Source organism: Stylophora pistillata, chromosome 3 (assembly GCF_964205215.1).
Source record: "Stylophora pistillata chromosome 3, jaStyPist1.2, whole genome shotgun sequence".
In the NCBI taxonomy this organism is placed as follows: Eukaryota; Metazoa; Cnidaria; class Anthozoa; order Scleractinia; family Pocilloporidae; genus Stylophora; species Stylophora pistillata.
Genome location: NC_142521.1, coordinates 13,880,591 through 13,903,482, shown reverse-complemented (window position 1 = coordinate 13,903,482; position 22,892 = coordinate 13,880,591). Strand labels below are relative to the sequence as shown.

The 22,892-nt window shown below is 37.5% G+C and overlaps 5 protein-coding genes across 7 annotated transcripts; 3 read left to right on the top strand and 2 right to left on the bottom strand.

Moving 5' to 3' along the window:
• Window positions 1-1,188: 1,188 nt before the first annotated feature.
• Window positions 1,189-13,764, top strand: LOC111342077 (sodium-coupled neutral amino acid transporter 7). 3 transcript variants are annotated; one of them, XM_022949115.2, is made up of 9 exons: window positions 1,194-1,759; window positions 2,108-2,462; window positions 3,104-3,302; window positions 4,371-4,497; window positions 4,681-4,773; window positions 5,476-5,536; window positions 8,613-8,875; window positions 10,233-10,432; window positions 11,197-13,764. In XM_022949115.2, the coding sequence occupies exons 2-9, from the start codon at window positions 2,136-2,138 to the stop codon at window positions 11,358-11,360; spliced, it is 1,434 nt and encodes a 477-aa protein (XP_022804850.1). In that variant the 5' UTR covers window positions 1,194-1,759; window positions 2,108-2,135; the 3' UTR covers window positions 11,361-13,764. The 3 variants fall into 3 exon arrangements, with proteins under 3 accessions (XP_088607878.1, XP_022804850.1, XP_088607879.1); XM_088751752.1 differs by having other exon boundaries at window positions 1,189-1,759; window positions 4,371-4,773; XM_088751753.1 differs by lacking the exon at window positions 1,194-1,759 and having other exon boundaries at window positions 1,794-2,462; window positions 4,371-4,773.
• LOC148734627 (uncharacterized) lies at window positions 12,944-18,809 on the bottom strand. The gene is made up of 5 exons (XM_088751769.1): window positions 17,828-18,809; window positions 17,493-17,601; window positions 17,195-17,199; window positions 16,886-17,051; window positions 12,944-16,609 (listed from the first exon to the last, which is right to left on the bottom strand). Exons 1-5 carry the CDS (start codon window positions 18,653-18,655, stop codon window positions 16,425-16,427), a joined length of 1,293 nt encoding a protein of 430 aa, XP_088607895.1. The 5' UTR covers window positions 18,656-18,809; the 3' UTR covers window positions 12,944-16,424.
• On the top strand, window positions 14,496-16,853 carry LOC148734628 (uncharacterized). The gene has a single exon (XM_088751754.1). The coding sequence runs from the start codon at window positions 14,496-14,498 to the stop codon at window positions 15,852-15,854; it is 1,359 nt and encodes a 452-aa protein (XP_088607880.1). The 3' UTR covers window positions 15,855-16,853.
• A 97-nt stretch (window positions 18,810-18,906) lies between the features above and the next one.
• LOC111342078 (DNA replication complex GINS protein PSF3) lies at window positions 18,907-21,424 on the bottom strand. The gene is made up of 2 exons (XM_022949117.2): window positions 20,780-21,424; window positions 18,907-19,422 (listed from the first exon to the last, which is right to left on the bottom strand). The coding sequence occupies exons 1-2, from the start codon at window positions 21,179-21,181 to the stop codon at window positions 19,195-19,197; spliced, it is 630 nt and encodes a 209-aa protein (XP_022804852.1). The 5' UTR covers window positions 21,182-21,424; the 3' UTR covers window positions 18,907-19,194.
• Window positions 21,424-22,608, top strand: LOC111342076 (dolichyl-diphosphooligosaccharide--protein glycosyltransferase subunit DAD1). The gene is made up of 2 exons (XM_022949114.2): window positions 21,424-21,724; window positions 22,319-22,608. Exons 1-2 carry the CDS (start codon window positions 21,508-21,510, stop codon window positions 22,447-22,449), a joined length of 348 nt encoding a protein of 115 aa, XP_022804849.2. The 5' UTR covers window positions 21,424-21,507; the 3' UTR covers window positions 22,450-22,608.
• Window positions 22,609-22,892: the final 284 nt, after the last annotated feature.

The following is a 22,892-nucleotide window of genomic DNA, read 5'->3' as shown; positions in this document are numbered from 1 at the left end:
TCGTAAGTTACTTTAGTTTCTTGGGTACTTTCAAGATTTTCTTTCATCGATACACTTGTTCGCACGCTTTTAGGATTCTCATTCATTCAACTGGAACTTTAATGTTTTGCTTACTTTCATTATTTTCAACATAGATCAAAGATAAAAAAAAGTCGTCCATTTCGAGGAAATCATTGATAATCTGGCGAAATCTCCCTGCTATCGACAGTTTTCAGGACACTCAACACGACCTAAACGTGATCTCAGTTGTTATTTTCGTGAACAGCATGCTCTCAAACAAACTACTCGTCACGTTTTTTTTTTTCCGCAGAGTTAGGATAATTATGTATCATCATAATACATGATGAGAACAGGTATTTCTTTGACATAGGAGCAATCTTCCAACTAGAAGATCGAACATCTGTTAATTATGAAATCGTCAAGATTATAATAGTTGTCCCATTCCTGTGCGCGTGTTTGAAATTAATCGATTTCTGAGGGGGCGAAACTTTTTCCGCCAATGTTTTTTGGCATTTTATCTTTCTCATTAAATAGTTGACAGGGAGCGAAAGTTTAAAGGGCCGGACAATGATTAATATTGGGGCCAGGCAACAGGCCTTTTCTTTTTCTCCTCGCCCTTTCCTGTCACTTGTCTGTCCGGTCGTGCGTTATTTTTGTTTTTTTGTTTGTTTTTGTTTTTTTCTCCCCCTGCCCCATGTCCGTACGCGCCTCACACTTCGCTTCCTTGGCATTCATGGGGGCTGAAATACAGCTAAGCCTTTTGACAAAGGGCACTTTAATTTATATCCACCTCACCCTCGAATTGAACCGACAACGATAATGGTGCCCCTTTTCGGTGTCTTCTGCAAAGTCGTTGCCAAATATCACGCTGGGACTAGGGTAGCATGACCTCCAGTGTTCGAGCGCGATCGACCGCATCTGATCGTCCCGTTTTACAACCTGAACGCGACTGAACGCATGGGACAGGTTAGATTAGTCCCTCCTGCTGCTTTGAGGGGCTATTTGCGACCGCACCCAACCTCCTGTGCGCCCCGTTTTGCAACCTGAACGCGACTGAACGCATGGAACAGGTTAGATTAGTCCCTCCTGCTGCTTTGAGGGGTTATTTGCGGATTGAGTTCTTGGATGTCACTAAAGCACGTGGCTGAGAAGGCCAGAAATGCATAACATGTGTAAATAAGCAGTTTGATTCCATCATGAAGACACATTTCGCGGACGCTAAAAAGATAAAATTGGCTACGTCAATGAAAAAGTCTGAGGTATCGCAATCGAGGACTTTGAACGGATACATTTCATTTACTCACATCTTGTGTCACAAGACTATGAAACTGCCAAATTAGTAAGCATCTCTGCGTCGCTTTGGGAATTTATACAAGAACAAAATACCTGATTATCAAGTTTTCACAGAACGCACACAAGCCATGATCTTGTCCTGTAGAACAGAACTTGCCTACAGCAAGGGTGGTATTTTATTTATTCTTTTTAATTTCAAGGATTTTTCCCTGCTATTTAGTGAAGCAGAGGCGAGCGCAAGTCTACCCGACACGAAAAAACGCCACAAGGCAAACCTCCTGTTGCAAATCATGCTTATGTCACAGCCAAGTCACACGTTGCGGCGACGAACTTTTCCATAAACTATTTTGCAGAACTTTCTCATTTCCCTCTCAGTCTCGTCAAATATCACGGTACCAAAGTCTTAAATATTTTGTCTGTTCGAACGTGCACATGCAGTGGCGGGAGATATAGATGTAAACACTGAGTAAGTCACGTTGATCAACTCTAAGATCTTTATATATTCTTTATACGTTGATTTAACTAAAAGAACGCTTTCTTCAATCCTGCGGCATTTTTTCCGGGAAATAAGAATTAATATAGAGATAAATGGTTTTTGTTTCCTTTAATCGAGAGAAGTTAAAACCTAAAGCAGGCCTCGTGTTGTTTTTAAACTTCGACCTAGCCATGGGACACTCAGGCTGTGGGACACCGCGATTTCATCAAAAATTCACGTGCAGATTTGTTTGGCACAAAACACCATTGTTTAGTAATTCGTTAGCGACAAAGTGAAAAACTGCGACTGAATTGAAGTATTCTCACTTTTCATTCGAAGTCTCCAGAAATTTTGAGCTTCAGAGAACATGAATCACAGCCTCGGCTTATCGGAAAAACAAGCTCTTCTGGTGAAAGACAACGTGCCGAATGGTCATTATGAAAGTCCAGTCATTCACTATAATGGCAGAAGAGTCAGTGTGGTTAGCAAGCCTGTCATTAATGGTGCTCTAGACACTACCCCTGCCTCTTACACAATTATCCAACGATCGGATGGAAATCATTTTAGCAAGGGAATACCCATTTGGAGAGCAACACTTCTGGTGGTGAATTCAGCACTTGGTGCTGGGATTTTGAATTTTCCTCAAGCGTATGCACAATGTGGAGGAATTTTCACCGCGCTGATTATTCATATGGTACGTATTTTTCCATGAAATGAAAACAACACCGACCAATTTCAACCAAGATCACAGCAATTGACCCAAATCAGTTTCTAGGCAAGGCCGATTTTTGTTTGTTGTTCTCACCGGTACTTAAAAATGCAAATTTATTCCATTTCAATTTGAGAGTTCTATAATTATGCAGCTTTGAGGAAGTCACGCGTAAGAAATAGCAAACCATAATTTTATCTACTTGTCAGACATTTCTGTATTTTATCAACAATATTGGGCAGAATCATAGAAAATTAGGGTCATTATAATAAAACCAATTCTCTCAACCTTTTACACCCTAAAATCAGTATGCATACTGACAAGGATAATTAATTTGTTTAAAAATCAGGAGCTTCTTTGGTTGGTGATCATTTCCCTCTTACTTGTGACATTAATGTTTGACTAAGAAGTGATGTTGTAGGAGGACTGTTGGATAGCAGTCACTCATAGGGGTCAATTGACCAACTGGAATTTCTAAAAAATTATAAATAAGTTTGGAAACCTATATTATAATAAACTTTTAGGCTACATACGGTATTCTAGCATGCAAGATAATTTTACTTTGCTTAGTAAATTTTTATGAGACATTTGATTAGTAGTGTTGTCACAACCATGGTCTTTTGCAGTGCTTATTGGTGTTTATTATGGGAGCATTCCTGATCCTAGCATACTGCGCTGAAAACCACGGCTCACATAATTTTCAAGAGATAATTAGAGCAGTCCTGGGACCAAGGGCATATGTTGCAACACAAATAGTGATAACATTGTATATGTTTGGTTGCACTGTGGCATATATGATTTTGATTGGTGATCAACTTGAGAAAGGTAAGTAATGGCAATAATAATAATGATGATAATAATAATAATGATAATAATAATAATAATGATAAAAGTACTAATGATAATAATAATGATAATAATAATAATAATGATAATAATAATAATAATCATAATTATGATAATAATAATAATAATAATAATAATAATAGTAACAGTAATAATGACAATAATGCTGATTGACCACTCCTCCAATAGGACTTTTCAGGGCCAATACAAAAAAAGAAAATGTAGAGAAACAAAGTTTTAAAATCCAAACTAGCCAGAAGCAAATCAGTTGGCTATAACAAAGTACAACCAAGGAGTTAAGCAGAGGGCAGCTGAGAACAAATTCACTGAGTTGCAGGGTGGAGGGCTTGAACTTGAGACCACCTGATAGCAAGTCTCGTGCCCTAACCACTCAGCCACAATGCCTCAAACAATTGTGTTTCTATTTTGCAAGTGTTTTATGTCAATTTTCTGTCATGCTATTGTTATGATCATCATAATTCTAAACATGCTTTTTGTTCCTCAATGAGAGAAAGTGTTAACCAAAACTTTAAGGTGATAAATGAAAGTGTGCATATTCAGAGTATGTTATAGTCATAGTAGCTGTAAAATATAATCTTAAGGTCTCATTTACACAGACTAAAATAATGATGCTTCCATTTATTCAGGTAAAATAGTAAAACAGTAAAACATGAATGATAGTACTTTTTGTAACTGTGTTAAATGTTTGATGGTAAAAACTCTAGGAAATAGATCATATTGGAATATCCAGTCTTTTCTGAAGAGCATCCCGAAGTATCAACAGCTGCTACAGTCTAATTGAGAGCCTACATTTGCTGAGTACACGTAACTCGTGAGTTTTCCCCTTTCCATTGACACACTGGGCACAACAAAATTTAGGGCTTTCATTCAAACTACCTTCATTCTGAAAAAAAAGTTGTAATGGGCACACAACATTCATTTTTATTGAGAAATCCATTTTCAGTGATATCCATTTGGAGACTAGCCACATATAACGGTATACCTGTAGCTAGGTACTCTAGGAGTTGATTATACATTTATTTTCAGTTGGGGAGGCTATTGAATCTGCTCCTGGCTGGTATTTACAACGTAAATTTCTTATTGGTGTTGCAAGCCTTGTCTTTCTCTTGCCACTTTGCCTACCGAAGACACTGAGAGTCCTCAGCTATTCGAGGTGTGTCTATTGGTTCAGTAAGAAAATATTGCATTGGGGGGGTACAGTCAATGTCATTCCCTTAATTGTTGTGCTTTTTGTCATCTGGAACTTAGCACAGTGTCTTATTATAATTGTCCTTCTTGCCTGCAGATGTCTCCATTTTCTTCTTAATTTTAATATCATTGCATTGTTCATTTTCAGTTTTTTTGGAACATTTGCTGCATTTTTTGTTAGCATAGTAACTGTCATAAAATACTTTGAAGGACATCACAGCGGTAGAAAAGACTTTAACCGGTAAGTAATGTAATAATGTTAATTCATTATTACGGGAGAAGTAGTGGCCAGTGCACTGGACTCTGGGTTGAGGGTCTGGGTTTGAGAGCTGCCCAGGTCAATGTGTCATTTTACTTTCACAGTGCCCCTCCCCACCCAGGAGTATAACCGGGTACTGACAAATTGTCAGGGGGGTAACCTTACTATGGACTAACATCCCATCCATGATGGGGTAGTGATACTCCTTGTTGCATCATGTTTCATGGCTGGGTGGTTCAACAGGCTCTAGTATGTGCCCCTCCCCACCTGGAGTATACCGGTAAATGGGTACCGGTGAATTGTCAGGAGGGTAACCTTACCATGGACTAGCATCCCATCCATGGGTGAGTGGTGATACTCCTAGCTGCTTTATGTTACATGGCTGGGTGGTTCAGTAGGCTTGATTATAGACTACCTTTCACCATAACTATGTACAACATTTTAAATTAATAATGGAAACAAAATCAGTATTAATGCACTCTGCAGGTAAACATTTATCATTTTCATTGGTTTGACTTGCAATATGTACAAATTTGTCACAAAATTTTCAAACTAATACACTACATTGTATTATGGAGTTTTATTTTGAACATTCTCTGAAACTTTCCAGGTGAAATAACATTACACATCAGAATAGTAATTTAAAACAGTTAATGATGAGATTTTAATTTTGTCACATCTTAGGATTGAAGAGCCTTGGACAACCACTTTTTCTTCAGTTCCTATTATCTGTTTTGCATTTCAAGTTTGTATTTACCAGATATCTTATGATCATCATGATTTTTGTAGCCTGTGTGCAGCCGCCCCATCCCCTCGAAAAAATCGGGGAGGGCGCGTCTGTGATTTACCGTTGCTAATCGTGTATGGGGACCACGAGATTTTTCCCGGAATGTGCAGAAAATGATCTCATTGGCTGTTACACTCATAGATCATTACATCATGTGAACCACAGGTTTCGATTGGCTATCAATTTCGCAGGGAATTGACTTCTGAAATGTGAAGCCTTCTCTCAAAGTACACATTGCTCTCACAATAACATGTGCATGAATTAGCAATGAGTTTGTATGCTCTTTGTGGGAAAAAACATCGTTCAGAATTCAGATAAAAATCCCGTTGACGGACGGAAGAGCTCGCTCGAGTTTTAACGTCTGGGAGGAGTAGCTGTCGCTGGAGTGTAAAGTGTCTATAGATTCCGCTTACATTTGCAGAAATAAACCATTTTACAGTTGTGTACTTAGTTGCCAAGCCTTTGATTCAGAGTGAGGCTGAAGGTGACCTTGTTGTGATAGAGACCTGTAACTTAGCATGATAACAAAGTGAAAGGCAGCAAGGTTTGTATCATAACAAGGTCAACCCTAGCCTCACTCCCATTCAAAGGCTTGGCAACGAAGCACACAACTGTAAAATGGACTAGGCCTGTCAACTTTAAAGAACGAAGGGCTCTTCTGACAAATCTTTGTGATGTTACCCTGGTTCCAGAAGTTCTCTTCTCTCTCCCAGAGTACGATAAGCAGCCGAATTATCGTACTCCGGGAGAGAGAAGAGAACCTCTGGGACCAGGGTATTGTGTTGTGAACTCTACAATTTGAAAGTTTATCAGCTCGAAATCCTCTTCTTCTTCCGTTTTCCTGTCACCCGTTAAAGCGAATCCTACTCCTTGTTCAACCATCACGTTTGAAGCGGTGAAATCACAATTATTATACTACTGCCACGTGGACGCGAGAGCAGCTTATCGACGACGATTGGGGCTGCATAAAAGATTGTTGGAAACAGGATAATTAGTTTTTTAATGATTCAAAATTATCTTCCGGAAATCAAGTGTCACGATCTGTCCGCTCCGATGAATCAGTTTGTTTATCTTTTTTGGGAAGAGCTTCAAAGCCAATCAACTTACGTTTTGATCAAGGTGTGTTCATGAGATAAGAAAAACAGTGTGAGTTGTTGCTTGGTCGGTCAGAGACCTCGAGTAATATTGTTTTGTCTGCATTTTGCAAATAAATTCTGGAAGAGAAGAGTGACAGTGTTGGCCCTCGCTAATTCCCCACAAGATTAGTGATTTCCCGTATCCAGTGGGAAGACCTGCATACCCATCTTTTCCCTCAAAGGGCTTGGAGACATTTCTCTTGCTCGGTATAGAGTGAAGCAATTTTGAAAACGTCGCAAACACTCTCAATTGCTCGATGAAAAGTAGTCTCTGACCATCATTTTGAAAATCCGGGAATGATTTGAGACGAACCACAAAAATTTTGGCCAGCGGAAACCAGTTTTTTAATTTATGCAAAGTTATTCCCATACATATGGTGGCCCAGAAGGCTCAACGCAAACAAAAAATATACTGCAGCAAATAAAAAATATACTGCAGCAAATAGAAAATATGCTGCAGTAAATAAAAAAATATACTGCAGCAAATAAAAATATACTGCAGCAAATAAAAAAAATCAAAACGCAAAGAAAAAAAGGATCGCAGCAAATAAAAAAATACATCGCAAACAAAAAATACTGCAGCAAATAAAATATGCAACGCAAACAAAAAAAAAGAAAATGCAAACAAAAAAGTTGGAACGCAACACCAAGGAAGACTGGGTAATAGTTTGTAGTTTCCCGCCAAAACAGCATGAACTGGAACTCGTTTTTGGTTATGGACAAAAGCGATCTGCGTAGGATTATAGAAGATTACTTTCATCATGGGTATACAAATAGAGTTATTATTGATTTTTTAAAGGAGTAGCATGGTACTGTCATAAGTTTGCTTCAGAACATGGTTTCGGAAAGGCGAACAAGCAAAGGATGAAACGAGTGTTGACGAGAAACTAAGAACTATTACCCAGTCTTCCTTGGCGTTGCGTTCCAATTTTTTTTGTTTGCGTTGCATATTTTATTTGCTGCAGTATTTTTTGTTTGCGGTGCATTTTTTTATTTGCTGCGGTACTTTTTTTCTTTGCATTTTGATTTTTTTATTTGCTGCAGCATATTTTTTTATTTGCTGCAGCATATTTTTTATTTGCTGCAGTATATTTTTTGTTTGCGTTGAGCCTTCTGGGCCACCGTACATACACGATTAGCAACGGTAAATCACAGATGCTCCCTCCCCGATTTTTTCGTGGAGATGAGGCGGCTGTACACAGGCTAGATTTTTGTTTATTACACACTACACACAGTAATAGTTGGGAAGATGTACATGTAGTATGGAAATGAGAAACACTGAGCCCTTCTGATACATTTGAGGGATAAAAAACAGTCAGGCCATCTCCCAAGGGCCAGGTTATGAAAGCAAGGACTTAAGTTATTGCAAATCATAAGTGCAAATTATACAACTTTTTTGTCACAAGTGCATGTAACCCTCCGTTTAGAAATTAACAATCAGTTAATGGTTTCTGCAGCATGGTTTTGGTTGTCCTTTATCCCCTTGTTCTGTTGGTACTCACTTTGATTTTGGAAACCCAAGCCTGTGTACAGCCGCCTGGGGTGGCTGTACACAGGCTAGGAAACCCTTATACACATTAACACTAAGCAAAATATGGTAATCTGCAGCTATATCTAAGCAATTTGGAAAGCTGTAAAACTCAAGAAACAATACTTATCTTTCAAATCGGCAATCATAATCCTTACAGTATGAAAAAAATGCTTTTTCTTCCTCTAATGAGTTTGAAACACCTTACACAATCATCAAAAACCATCAACTGACTATTTACAGTATGAGAACCACAATAAAAAAGTTTCCTCACCCAAAAAATAACTTCCTGTTCATTATTAGCACACAGTTCTTGATATTTTAATCACTACTAACGGTGCTTCTAATGTGATCTGTTCAATGTTTTCAGTGTCATGTACAGTCAGTGGCTGTCTATGCAGAACTAAAAAGGGCAAGTGTGCCCAGATTTGGCATTGTTGTGGTCGTAGCAATGACAATTTGTTCCATCCTGTACATCATCACCGGGACATTTGGTTACCTCACATTTGGCACAAATGTTGCAAGCGATGTGCTGAAGAATTATCCTCCTAATGGCATTTTAGTGAATACTGCAAGGGTCACATTATGTCTCATAATTTTACCATCCTCGGCAGTGGTTGTTTTCTGTGGAAGGTAAGACAGTGTTCTGCCAATACTTTTCAATAGTGCTGTCACTAACTAACTGTTTACAATTTTACCCATGCCAGGGGTTTCATTAATGTTTTCAGCAGGAGGGCAACTGGTTTTCACAGGCGGGCAAAACTTTTTGAACTGAACTTCTTTACAAGATAAACTTTCTTTCAGATCGTCAAACCAGGTGGGCAAAACCATCCTCACAACCGGTCAACTTGCCTGGTGCCCAGGCCCTTAATGAAACCCCTGGTTACCCACACTGGTCTCTTCACACTTTCTGAGTAGCTGGAAAGGAGTATTTGTTTAACAATCAGGAGCTTCATTAGTTGGCCATGGTTTCCTTTAGTCCATTGACCTTAGAGTTTGATTCAGGGGTAATATTGTAAGGAGAAATTAAACTGTATATATAGATGCTGGTCATTCTTTAGTTCTTATTAACCGAGCGGGAGGTCTGTATAGGAGAATCTTGACTGAGGTCGCCAGTACAGACCGAATGCAGTGAGGTCTGTACCAGCAACCGAGGTCAAGATTCTCCCATACAGACTGATCTAGCTCAGTAAATAAAGATGTGCATTAATTTATGCGCACCTAAATTTAATTTAAATTTTATAAAAAAATCTTTGACTTAGATGTGTGCGCAGCTGTGGAATGGATTACCTACAAGTGTGAAACTGGCCAATAATATCAACCTTTTTAAGAAGCTGTTGAGAACATTGAAACTTTAGCTGCTTCTCCATTTTATACTTGTATTTAAGTGACTCTGAATTTCATTGTACAAACTTAATTTTAAACATGTTAATTTTAAGTTATTTGAGTTATTGCTTCACCATTTTATACCTGTATTTAAGTGACTTTGAATTTTATTGTACAAACTTAAATTTTAATGTTAATTTTTAGTTATTGCAATTTCTAATCTATTAGGTCTTGACAATATGTATTAGGTTTTTTAGATTCTTAATCTTAGAGGCACGTACGTATTTTGAACGTGGGTAAATAAAGTATTGATTGACTGATTGATTGATGCCAATTTTTTATATTCTTTGTACCTTTTTTTTTTTCTAGACTGGTCTAGATGCCAGTCTAGATGGGAAAATCTAGACCACTTTCAATATTGATTTTAGCCAATCAAACTTGTGAATTTGGTAGTTCCCAGTCCTTGTGAGACACAGCCATATAATAATAGAGATTAAAAGGGTTTAATTTAATACCCCTTGTCAACCAAGTGCACAAATCTCAAAAGTGGCAAAATTTCCTTTGTACTCTGAGTGAGTTATAAGCATGTTTATAACACAAATTACACCAACTTTGAAATTTTGTAAAGCTCAAATTTAACACTTTTTAATTCTTTTACTTACAGGAGCTGCCTGGATGGTTTGTATGTGGCAGCCTTCAGTGTGCCTACCACTAAAGCAGAAACAGATGAAAAACGACAAAGAGTCATCCAAATACTGGCATGGATTGGGTTATCCCTTATAATTTCTATCTATATGCAAGATGTATTGTATGCAATAACATTTGTGGGAGGACTGGCAGCCTTGTTCATTTTCTTTTACCCAGGTGAGCAAACACTTCATGCCAAGTGCAAATGTTCTATACTAATTACATGCTGAATTCTACACTCAAGATGAATTTTGATTAATTACCATAGTCATGATCTATTAGAGGACATAAACTTGGTAGATATTGACAAGTTTTGCTTCTTTGTTATACCAAGCAAAGACAAAGCAAATCAGTTCCATATTGCCATGCCTCTGTGCAATAATGGATCAAAGGAGAAGTCAAAAGTAGACTTTCTCAAAGTCCGTTTTTGTGGGAGTCCAGTGGGGTGGAATACGCTCATTCCTCTGACTTCCTCGCTCGTTTTTCTTAAAGACGAGCATAAAAAGACAACTTGGGGCAAGTCTAGGTCAAAAGGTGTTTCAGAGATTAGTGACACACTAGGCTGGGGCTTGTATGGCACTTGATTGTTCCTACCACATTTAGACCTCATTGATTATCTTTTATAGAAAAGATGCATGGCAACATGGCATCTATTTGTGAAACAGTGAAGATGTAGCTTAACTATTAGATATTACAAGGAACGTTTTATTAAATTTCATAAATTCTGAATAGATGTCTTAACTTTAAACTTGTCATAATTAAAACATATTCTCACCATTTATTAGAACTGACATCCTCCTTACAAAGTTGCACAGCACACACAAAAACACAAACAGAATTTGTCTTCCATGAATGACCTCAAACTTTTTCACTTGGAATGTCTGGAGTCTTGCACAAACTTACCTTTTTTCTTTCCCTTTTTTTTTTTTCTTTTCTTTTAGGGATATGCCTTGTTCAAGAGATGCTACAATATCCAGTTCTTACCTTGACAAGAAAACTGTTGATTGTTCTTGGTGCCTGCTATGTCACTATTGGAGTGTTCTTATTTGCATACTCTGAAGTGTTTTCCATAATGGAGGACATAAAAGGAAAAGTTGGGTCTTAGTCCCACCAGTAATCTAACCCTTAATCAAAGACAGTAGTTCACTGGCTGCTTTTTTACTTTTTTCTTTCTGCTTTCACCTTGCATGTTTTAGGGTGCTACATCTAATTCTGGTCCTGGCTGTGTTATGGCATATGGCTCTCAAAGGGGGGATATTTTAAATTAACAATGCTTTTCAATATGAACACGGGTATAGTAGGGCAATACAGATTTTATGATAATGATGATTATACTAGTATTCGTGAAATGATGGGAGAGGACCATGTTGTCACAAATACTTTTGGATATAATCATGGTTTAAATTCTCAATCATTATTGTATAAATACATTGAAATCAAAACAAGAGTGATTACATGTTACCATGCGTAGGCTGAAATGTTAGAGCCTTTTAAAACATTTTTGCATCTTTAACATGGTCTTCTGTTTCAACAAATTTTAATCAAAGAAGGCTTTTCTATGTAAGTAAAACATTTGACCCTGTCACTCTTGCATCTCAAAGTGTGTTTTTATTTAATATGTAATTTCAAATAATATTTTGGAAGGAACCTCTCAAACAGCAATAATCACCATCTTGACTGACTTCTTTATTACCATGAGCAGTAAACAAGGACCAAAATTTTCACTGTAAAACTATCACAGAATGGGTGGGCTATTCATAAAAAGACAATGATCATATCAGCTATAAAAAGTCATGGATATTTTTTTCTTTCCTTTTTTTTTTTGATGAGAAGCAATTTATATTTATTCATTGCTGTTAGAGAGGAAACTAATGAGTTATTTTTGTTAAGCTATTGTAGAGCAATAAAAGTAAATATCATTGTTAACCATACAGAAGCAAAATAGCTCATTTCAAAACAATAGCTGTTATGATACCCATGAGTGAACTTTGGTTGAAGCTGTTAAATGTATTAAATTGTGATTGTAGATAAGGAGTTTGATGAAATTTAACCCTTTCAATGCCAAGATTGACCAACAATAAATTCCTCCTTTTCATCTGTACAATTCAACAGGAAAGTTGATAAAAAGTAGAAACATTTCAATGACAGAGGGCTTGTCATTTGATTTTTCAAAAAAAGATCAGCTCTGAAAGATGATGTGGAAATCTGGAAATGATGTGGAGAATTGAAATTAGATCTTGGAAGTGAAAGGCTGAATTTGCTCAGAATTACTTTATAAACTAATTGCAAATTTAAGATGCCAATCCAATTTCATACTTTAAGCTAGTTGGGAGAAAATGTGTTCATTTATAAGGCAGAGTCCCAAAGCAAAGCTGTACTTATAGTTTTTTACTCAGTTGATGTCATTTCTATGACTGATAGAAGTAACAAAAATGGAAAATTGAGGTAAATTTGTTGGGGATGTTGTGGTCTGCGAAATTTTAGGCTCAAGCAAGCAAGGCATTTCAGTACCCACGACCTCAACATCAAATTTTCAGCTGATCAAAGGCTGGAAAAGTGAGGCAACACTACTGCATCATGTTGGTATGTCTCCTGAAGGTTATCAGTATATTGTACTTGTTTGAGGGTTTTAGGTTCCTTAATCAACCTTCAAACAAAATGTAATTGTAAGTTAGCAACTATACAACATTTGTAAGTCTTTTTAACCCTTTAATTCCTACAGTGACCAAGAAAGAATTTCTCCTTACAATATCAAAACAATATTAACTTGACAAGAAAAAATAATATTTATATAAATTAAGAGATTATTTGTTGCTCCAATACCAAATTACAGGACTCGACACAAACTTTTCAACTTACTAGCCAAGTGGCTAGTGACAACTTAGATGTTACAACAATTTCAGTTTGTTTACTAATAGCCAAACTGGCCAGTGGAAATCAAAAGCCACCAGCCAAAACTGAATTTCTACTAGTCTGTGGCTGGTTGTCTACCTTTAGTGTTGAGCCATAAATTATCTGAACTGATGTTATAAGTTAGGGTTAAATGCTAGTAAAAACAGTGGAATCCCGATTTCTTGAACCCTCCGTTTCTCGAACCTCCTGATATCTCAAACCAAACCTTGTTTCTCTTGGATTTGCTTCACTTGTAATTTCACCCCCAATTTCTCGAACTCTTGATTTTTCGAACTCCCGATTTCTTGAACCAATTTGCGTTTCCCTGGAGGTTCAAGAAATTGGGATTCCACTGTAAAATCAGATCCTAAAAGAAAACTCAAATCAACATCTACAATAGGTGTTATGTCTATTTTAATTAACCACTATCAATTTTAATACCAGTACTAAGATATTAAAAAAAAAATTACCTCTTTAAGAATTGTAAAATCCACTCTTAGCTGCTAACAATAGTACATGATTGAGTGATATTGCTAATAATAAATAATTGCTATTTGGCACAAGCGGGTATTTTGTTTGAAACAAGTTTGCTGTTAATAAAAGTCTATTAAAAAGAAGCAGATAGTCTTAAGTCATATAGAAATCAAATGTAGTTATAATGAATCTACAGGTGATAGGTAATTTCTTAAGATGTGTTTGGCCAAAAATGTATGTTATTGAGTCATTTTTTAAATTCAAACTGCAAATTACTTTAAGAAAAGTGAGGGAAATAATGAACAAGGTATGTAAAATCTAGAAGATTGCAAAAAATAAATTGGGGGACTCATTTTGAAAAAAAGTTGAGGACAGAACAGAGCATGGAAAGGAGTGGACATAGGTCAACCATTTACCCCCCAGACTTAAATGACATAGAACTTCTCCTGACCGCAGTAATACTTAATCCTATTAACAGGTGACAGGAACAGAAAAAACCTATCAGCTTATGGACCTTATCTTATAATAAAACCAAATTCTTCCAGTCAGAATCAATTTCAGAGATAATCTTTAGAGGGGGGTATAAAAAATTGCTCTCATTGGCATACTTCTCTATGGTGGCCGAGAACTGCCAATAGAAAAATCCGCATTTTTGAAAGAAAATTGTTTTCTTTTTTATTTTGATTTACATTTTTTTTTTATTTTTCAATTTATTTTTTTATTTTTAAAATAGAGTGAAAGTAAAATAAAATAAAACCAAAGTAAAATAAAATAAAACCAAAGTAAAATAAAATAAAACCAAAGTAAAATAAAATAAAACCAAAGTAAAATAAAATGAAATTATTCGACCCAGCCGAGAGCTGCCACTACCAGCATGCATTGCGTGCGTTACTGTCACACGCTCGAGTTCATCATGGCCGATGCATGGAAGAGGCTCAATGAAAAAGTTAAAGCAAAGCGTACCAAAAAAAACCAGCCCAAGGACCATCGAAGGAAAGATGAACTGACAGTTCAACGTTTGTCAGCAGAAGTTTCTGGAAAGGCCCAAAAGTATACAAGGATTGGGCCAAGAGAGTTTGTTCCCTTCGACGAAACGGAGGAATTGACCATTGGTAATATCAAGAGCGCTTGTGAGAGGCATTTTCTACAAAAAATCGGAAAGAATCTCGTATGTGATATCTTAGCAGGAGAACAGGGCCCATCGTGCAAGACTCTTGCCCAAATACCGGACTTAAAGGTTGTATACGCCCGCTTCATTCCAGATCCAGCTGATGAAGGCGATGTCAACAGCACCCAGAATTCCACGAGAAAGAGGAAGGACGCAACTGGAGAGTCCTCGACTTATACCGAATTTAATCCTCCGCCGTCAAAATCAAGGTCAAGCCCCAGTAAACTTATGCATTCGAGACAGAAATTACCCACACAAGCAGCGGGCACAAAAAGTACGTATTACTCTCGAAGTTTATCAATTTCTGACATGATCAAACTTGGCAAAATCAGCACAAATAACGCCACTACTATTGTGAGAATTTTCAGATTCGATATGGAAGTTTTGTCGTGGTCCAAAGTTCCAACCACTGTCGAGTTCTATGAGGATAAAGAGGCAATCGGAACTGGTGGATTCCGTAAAGCATTCAAAGCAACATCCAAACATCCAGAATTTGTTCCGACAACGTGGGTGATAAAGCACTATCTACCAAGTGCTTTAAAGTGCATCTCGGATACCGGTCAAACTATCGAGCAACACAACCGCAAGGTTGTTCAGATGCATCTCCTAGCTAGGAATTTTGCTTCGCAACTTGAGGCAGAAATCAAGGAGGAAAGCGAGGTTTTTGGAACTGCATTTAGATATAGAAAGATCTTTCATGGAGAAACAGACGAGGGGGAGTATGTTACAGTCGAAGAATTTATCCCTGGCCAGTTTAAGAAGTACGTAAACAACACTGGCCAAACCTGTGTCGATCCTACAGATGAGATGGCCCAGAAGGCAGAGTGTTTGACACACTTCACGTATGAGAGATCAAAGAAAAAACTTATGCTAGTTGACATCCAGGGAAGTGGATATGACTTATTTGACCCAGAAATTGCTTCTACAGATTTACTGGACGAGGGTGACAAGCAATACCTGTATTGTACTGGAAATCTTTCCAAAGTAGCAATTTCAACATTTGTGAAAGAGCACACTTGTAGTTTGTTCTGTAACTTGCTTGGCCTACCAGCAATAGAAAATTAAGGGGCAACTCAAGCTGCTATAAAATTGTGAACATTGAGACATTGTTGACAAAACTTGATACACTGTTTACAAAATAGCTAGTTCACATAAAATCCCATGGTTACATATCATAATTTACGGGGCAGTCATAATTTGTTTCCAGGGGTGGGCTGCAGGATTGTGATATTAACCAACCTTGTTGTTGCTGAATTCACCCTCAAGCAGATATGTTTTCATGTACCCCAATTTAGGACACCAAAACACCTGCTCTTGTTAATGTTTCTCCTCAACCCACCATGTGAGGATTGATGGTTAAAATTTGTATTATTTGTATTAGTAAGGTGCATAGTTTTTCTTGCTTCTGCTGCCCTTTCGATGTTACTGTTATTGCCATCAGTGTTATTGTTCGTTCCAGTTTATTTCCACAAAGGTTATGGATATCATGTTCAGATACATTATCATTCGATGAATTTGTTGTTTATGGCTGCACAAAGTTCATAGTAACAAAATGGAGGATGTGGGAGAAAACATGCTGCTTTCACTATAAAAATAGAGTCAAGGGCATAACACCATGGATAAACAGTGGAGTTATTACAAAGAAAAATTTCTCTTTAGGAAAAGAAATGCTTCCTTGCAATCAGCAGGTTTCAAATGGTCAGTGTCAATGATTCGTTCACACTCTGCTCTGAACTCAGGGGCGAGAAAGTCATCATCAACAGTAAGGATGCCTGACTGGACAGCAGCTTCTTTTAGTTGATCATCAGTTACTTGAAGACCTGCACATTGCCAATAGAAAACAATCTTAGCATTCATCATCTAGTGTGACTGGCAGTGTCAGCACCACATTAGGTTTTTATAGATATGCGACTTTCAGGCCCAAGGATTTTAGCAACAAATAATTTCCTTCTGGGCAATAAAATTATGCCTTGAAATTTCTACAAATAAATTATCATTGGTTGATTGTTGAAGCATTATAACTATGCCATAGTTCACTTTGAATAAAACAGAAATATCCCAAAACCAGTTTTGACAAAACCTTATAATTTTTTTACCGCGTTCTTCAAGCCCATATTTCTGAGGAAAACTGTAAATATGGTTTGGGACCCCATCTGGTAAAACTGTGTCCTTCTGGGCTCTGATCCTGTGGGAATTCCACACCATCTCCTTGAATGTATCTAGCTCTCTCTGAACCACAGGAACCATAATAAAAGAAAGAAGCTTCCTATGTAGGAAAACAAAATAAGCAAAGGTAACAAACACGTTGGTGTATAGGTAGTTTCAATTACAATATATAAGCCAGCAAGTTTTTTTTTTTTGGGGGGGGGGTTCCCTAACTAAAATTTTTCCTGGGCCCCCTCAACCATATCTATTTGACTCGAGTATATATAAGCTTTAGGGGGAGGGGATGTGTTATTGCATTCATACAGAAATTAATTAATTTGCTATAAAAAATGTATGTATATTAACTTTAGGCAAAATAATGTTTATGTTGATTGAGCTTTCAATCACCCACGTGCCATGCCCTAGCAAAACTGCAACATATTCTAAAACAATAACTCAATGTCACTTTTGGAGTTTAAAAACAAACCTTGAAATGAATAGCCTGTGTATGTGTGCGTGTGGGCGGAGGTGGAGGGGGGAGACTTGCCCATTCTCAACTGTCAATATCATCATGTGGGTCATAATGCCCTTGATCTTTAAGCCATCTTAACTGACTTTTGAAAAATTTTTCCATTCTTTCGTGTAATTCTTTCCACCATCTTTCGATCTAGAGGAAAACGTTTTTTTAAATGACATTTTGTGAAATGTGCATTTGCCGGAAATCAGATGATAGGGTGGACTAAAATATTACTTGTTACTGAGGAAATGATTAAATAACAAACAACAATAATACTTTTCCTGGCACTCAAATAAAGTCACCGAAAGACTCGTTGACTAATTTGGCACACTCACATAATATAATTAGACAGCACTTGAGAGATGAACTTACTTACTTGGTTTGAAGTTGATGGACCATACAAAATTGTGTCTGCAGGATCCACAACGTCAGTGTGATGTCTACGAAGAAAGGCATGAATTGTGGCCATGGTGCCTGTTTCTGTACCTTTGTCGATTCTGATCATTGCAGGAATTACCTTGGTCTCCATTATATGCTCCAAGTACCAACGACCAATCAATTGCGGGTCACAGTTCTTATTCCAAACTCGCAACCATAGCAGCTTTCTGCTGGCTGTATCTAAGCAGCCATAAATAGCAATCGGAAAAGTGGAATTTTGGAAACCCATTAATTTATCATGACCGTCCAGGGAGTGGACCCAGTTTGGTCCTTTCGAAGAGAAGTTTCCTTTCTTTCGCCTTGCCTTCTTAGCTCCAACGCCTCCGCGAGCAGCAAGTCCATCGGGGTAAAGATCAGACATCACATCGTAAACTTGATCTCGCGTAACTAACAAGTCATATTTTTGTCTTATTTTCTTGTGCATGCTTCTATATCCCAATAGCTTTCCTGGTCCTTCCAATTCCTTTTTAACAGCCTCTTTAACATCTTCAACCGAAACAGTGTCATCCCTGTAATAAACTTCGAAATGGCGTAAACGTCTGTCGAGTGTTCGGATACTCCAGGCGTATTGAGGAAAGTCTCTCCGTAAAAAATCGATCGCTTCTTCGCGTTTGAGGCCTTGTTTGACATACTTCTGCAGTGCACCTTTAAGGGGATCGTCTTCTTTCCACGATGAAACCCTGCTATCCGCCATTTTCGAGAACAGCCCGGGAGAACAGTCCCTATATTCCCGCCATTTTGGATCTTTACGATGCACGCAATGCATGCTGGTAGTGGCAGCTCTCGGCTGGGTCGAATAATTTCATTTTATTTTACTTTGGTTTTATTTTATTTTACTTTGGTTTTATTTTATTTTACTTTGGTTTTATTTTATTTTATTTTTATTTCAATTGATTTTACTTTCACTCTATTTTTAAAAATAAAAAAATAAATTGAAAAATAAAAAAAAATGTAAATCAAAATAAAAAAGAAAACAATTTTCTTTCAAAAATGCAGATTTTTCTATTGGCAGTTCTCGGCCACCACACTTCTCTTCTAATTCAGGGCTCGACACTAACTTTTCAACTTACTAGCCAAGTGGCTAGTGACAACTTAGATGTTACAAAAATTTCAGTTTGTTTACTAGCCAAATTGGCTGGTAGAAATCGAAGACCACTAGCCACAACTGAATTTCTGCTAGTCTGTGGCTAGTTGGCTACCGTTAGTGTCGAGCCCTGTAAGTTACAAAAGCCACTGTGCAATCAATAACACAAAAAACCTAAAGCATTTTCCAAACCTCTGTGTTGACCCAGCCTGGTGTGAAATTTACTCAATCATAGACCTTTTGCGTTTTTTATGGTTGACAACAGTCTCTGACGTCATAAGTTTGGATGTTCTGCCAGCCTCCCACTGAAGAAATTCTTTCACTCCCTTGCGCCCAGCAGAGAACACCTGTCTTTCAATGTGATCCAGCTTGTTTGTTAACAAGGAGGTATCCTCATTTGCAGAGTTCTGAGAAGAATCCATTATTTTTCTAAATCTCTTCATGAAAGTCTGAAAAGAAAGCCCAGCTACATTAACAGGTGTTTTAAATATCTTTACAAATAACCTCGAGATGGGCGAGCAAGTCAACAGATCAAAGTAAGTCAAAAAAACAAAATAAAAACAAGCAAACTGCAACAGGGATATCTCCACATTATTGCCCTTTACTTTTTCGCTGAAAGGAAATATTGATGGGCTCCTAGTTTTTCTTGGTATATCAAACTCTACAGAGTGTCTGAAAAGCAAGGGTGAAAATCCTGTTACAGCCTTAATTTGTTTAAATATTCTCTTCTGCAATTTCCTTAACTGTAGCAGACCTGGGAAGATCATTTCTTGTAAAGATTTCCATATATTAGTTCTCATTAACTGAGAGGTCGCCAGTACTGAGGTCTGTACTAGCGACCGAGGTCAAGATTCTCCCATACAGACCAACCTAGCTCGGTTAATAAGATGTTTATTATAGGGCTGTGTCTTATAGGCCAATTTTTATATTCTTTGTACCTTTTTTTCTAGACCGGTCTAGATGCTGGTCTAGATGGGAAAATCTAGACCGCTTTCAATATTGATTTCAGCCAATCAAATTCGTGAATTCAGTAGTTCCCAGTCCTTGTGAGACACAGCCATATAATAATATGTGTTATTAACTAAGGGTGAGGTCAAGATGGATGGACATTTGCAGAGTTCTTTTTTCACATTTTTATGGACCGAGATGAAGTTGAGGTCAATAAAAATGCAAAAAAAGAATGAGGCTAATTTCTAGCCATCTTGACTGAACAAGTTTGGTTAATAAAGGATTTATTATATCACAAAAATATTTCGCTTTATTAAGAATTAACAATGACTTGCTCACTTCAAGAGCCAGGAAAGAAAGCTAACTGTGTCTGTAGCACAATAAAATCATGAGGGTCATTTCTGCTTTCTTTGTTTTGACTATCTTCTGCTGCTTTTTGCATTTCCATTGCTGAAATTGTCCAAGAATTATGAACTTAGCTCTAATTCAATTTTTTTCATGCATGGGATCAACACAGCAATCCCAAGCGGGCAAGATGGGCCCCTCTTGCCCGCTCAGGTAGCCAATCAGAAGACAGGATTTGCTTCATCTTGCCCACGGGCACTGTGAGCGACATAAAAAAAAAATATTCTAAGGCAAAGCCACAGTCTCAAACATACTCTATTGTTTTCTATATCCATGGACAGTACATAATGAAATATAGTGGTGCTGCAGAAATCTTGCTCCCCTCTTCATTTCAGACTTTGACCAATAACACTTACCCCACTCCCCTCCCTAACCAACACAACCCACGAGGGAAAAAAGACAAAAAAAAATTCACCCCCACCATCACCTCCCTCTAAATAAAAACAAACGTACCTCCTGCATGGAAGAAGCCATTTGGGAATTTTCTTCAAAATCAAAAAGCAGCAACTTTGTTCCAAACTCATAAAAATACGGCCCTAACCGATGAAGATCCACAACACTAGCATCAGCTTTGAAAATCTCTCGGTAGCCGTCTTTGTAAGCTTTAGGAATGTCCACCGAGACTATTTTTCTTCTCCTGTTGCAAAGTTCTTTCGCCAGCCAAAATGGAAGCTCGAGTTTTGCTCCAGCCTGGAGATCATTTCCTTCGGAACTAGGATCTAAGAAACCCAGATTATAAACTTGTGCTTCTAGTTTACTAGGAATTCTTCCTTGTGTGGCCAGTATGTCGTCGATGTCAAAGTAATCTAGTTCTGAGCTTGGATGGGAACGAAGCGGAGGTCCTTCAGAAGTCATAGTGGATATATTTTTCTTTGGCAAAGTAACGTGACTTTCTATATTTACCCTTGTATTTGATCTACTACTTCATCCGTAACTCTTATCAACGGTGCATCGTTGTAGAAGAATAAACGAAAAAATGCAGCGTCAAATTAAGGAAATCTTCGCAGAGACTACACTCTAAGCAGAGAAAAATTTCGGCGCCAAAATGTTACAACTAGCGCCAGTCCAGACCGTCCACAAAACCCATGATGCTTTACATTTCATTCCTCTTCCGTTCTTCGAGCCCTTTGTCGTGAAGAAAGACCCCTGCTTCTCTTAAGGGATACCAATCCGAAAGGAATATGGATACTTTCTCCAACATAAAGAACATCCTGGTAAAATTCTACGATGAATACAACCAGACGACACCAAAGAAGCTCAAGATAGTCGATGCGTATCTGTTCTACATCATGCTAACAGGGATCATTCAGTTCGTGTACTGTTGCTTAGTGGGAACTTTTCCATTCAACTCATTCCTGTCCGGATTTATTTCTTGCGTTGGATCTTTTGTTTTAGGAGGTGAGAAGATAAATTCATCGAACGCTTATATTCATTCGATTTATTATCATGTTTTCTTTAAGTATTCTGCGGGAAATGTAATACCTTAGTTTCAACGTGTGACACGTATGTTGGTAGATCTCACAAGACATGTGGTATTTGCGTAGATGAAGTGTACTATTGTGGTGCACAGTTTCAAAAGCTATAATTTGCTGTGATTTTTCTGAACCATTGAGATCACAAGCTGTAGTGATTTTCAGAAATATTTGAGATCATCTATGGGCTTAATTTTGAAAAAAAAGGTCCATAAATAAGAGTCAAATGTCCTGTAATGGTGGAAATGAACATATGCTCGAGGTAAAGCTAGACCCACAATTGCGTACAAACAGAGCATGATTGAAGGTGGCAGGATGGTGGCATTACATTTAAGCATTGTGTTATTTTGTGCTCTCAGGCACTCTTTATTTGTTTGCATCCACTAATCTCTTAATAACTGGTCCCTTGGGAAACAGTTTATTTGATTTCCCTCACAACTATTTGTTATTGTAAGAGGACATGAGCTATTTTACCTCTAGCCTTTTATAGCATCTGATGGTTTGATGCTTTTTGTTACAGTTTGTCTACGAGTTCAGAGCAACCCAGCCAACTATTCTGACTTCAAAGGGATTTCCCCAGAGAGAGCATTTGCTGATTTTATCTTTGCCAGTATCATTCTCCATCTTGTGGTCATGAATTTCATTGGTTGAGGAAGTTTTTGCAGCAATTTTAAACATTCTTCATTACTGAACAGAAAAATTAAAACCAGGAACAAGATAGAGCTATTGTCAACAGTTCAACTAGTATCCAACTGTCAATATATCAACATTTTAAGACCACACTTGTATTAAATACACAATTTTCAATGATTTTTTGCAGTCTCAGGCATTGTTCTATGCGGTCAAATCTTGTTTCAACCCCTCACTCCAAAGATGTCTTTCTTTATTACATCCATTTTGAAATCACTGGGGGTCCCTGTAATCTGATTGGCTCTAATTTGTGCTATTTATTCACGAATCGCACCATTTTTTCCTCTAAATTGCATCATTTTATGCTTGACTGAGTTTTTGACACATGACATTAGTCTTTCAGTTTTGCATACAAAATAAGATGTAAAAGCGTTTCTGGTTCCACTTTTTTTCTAAAAACCGGC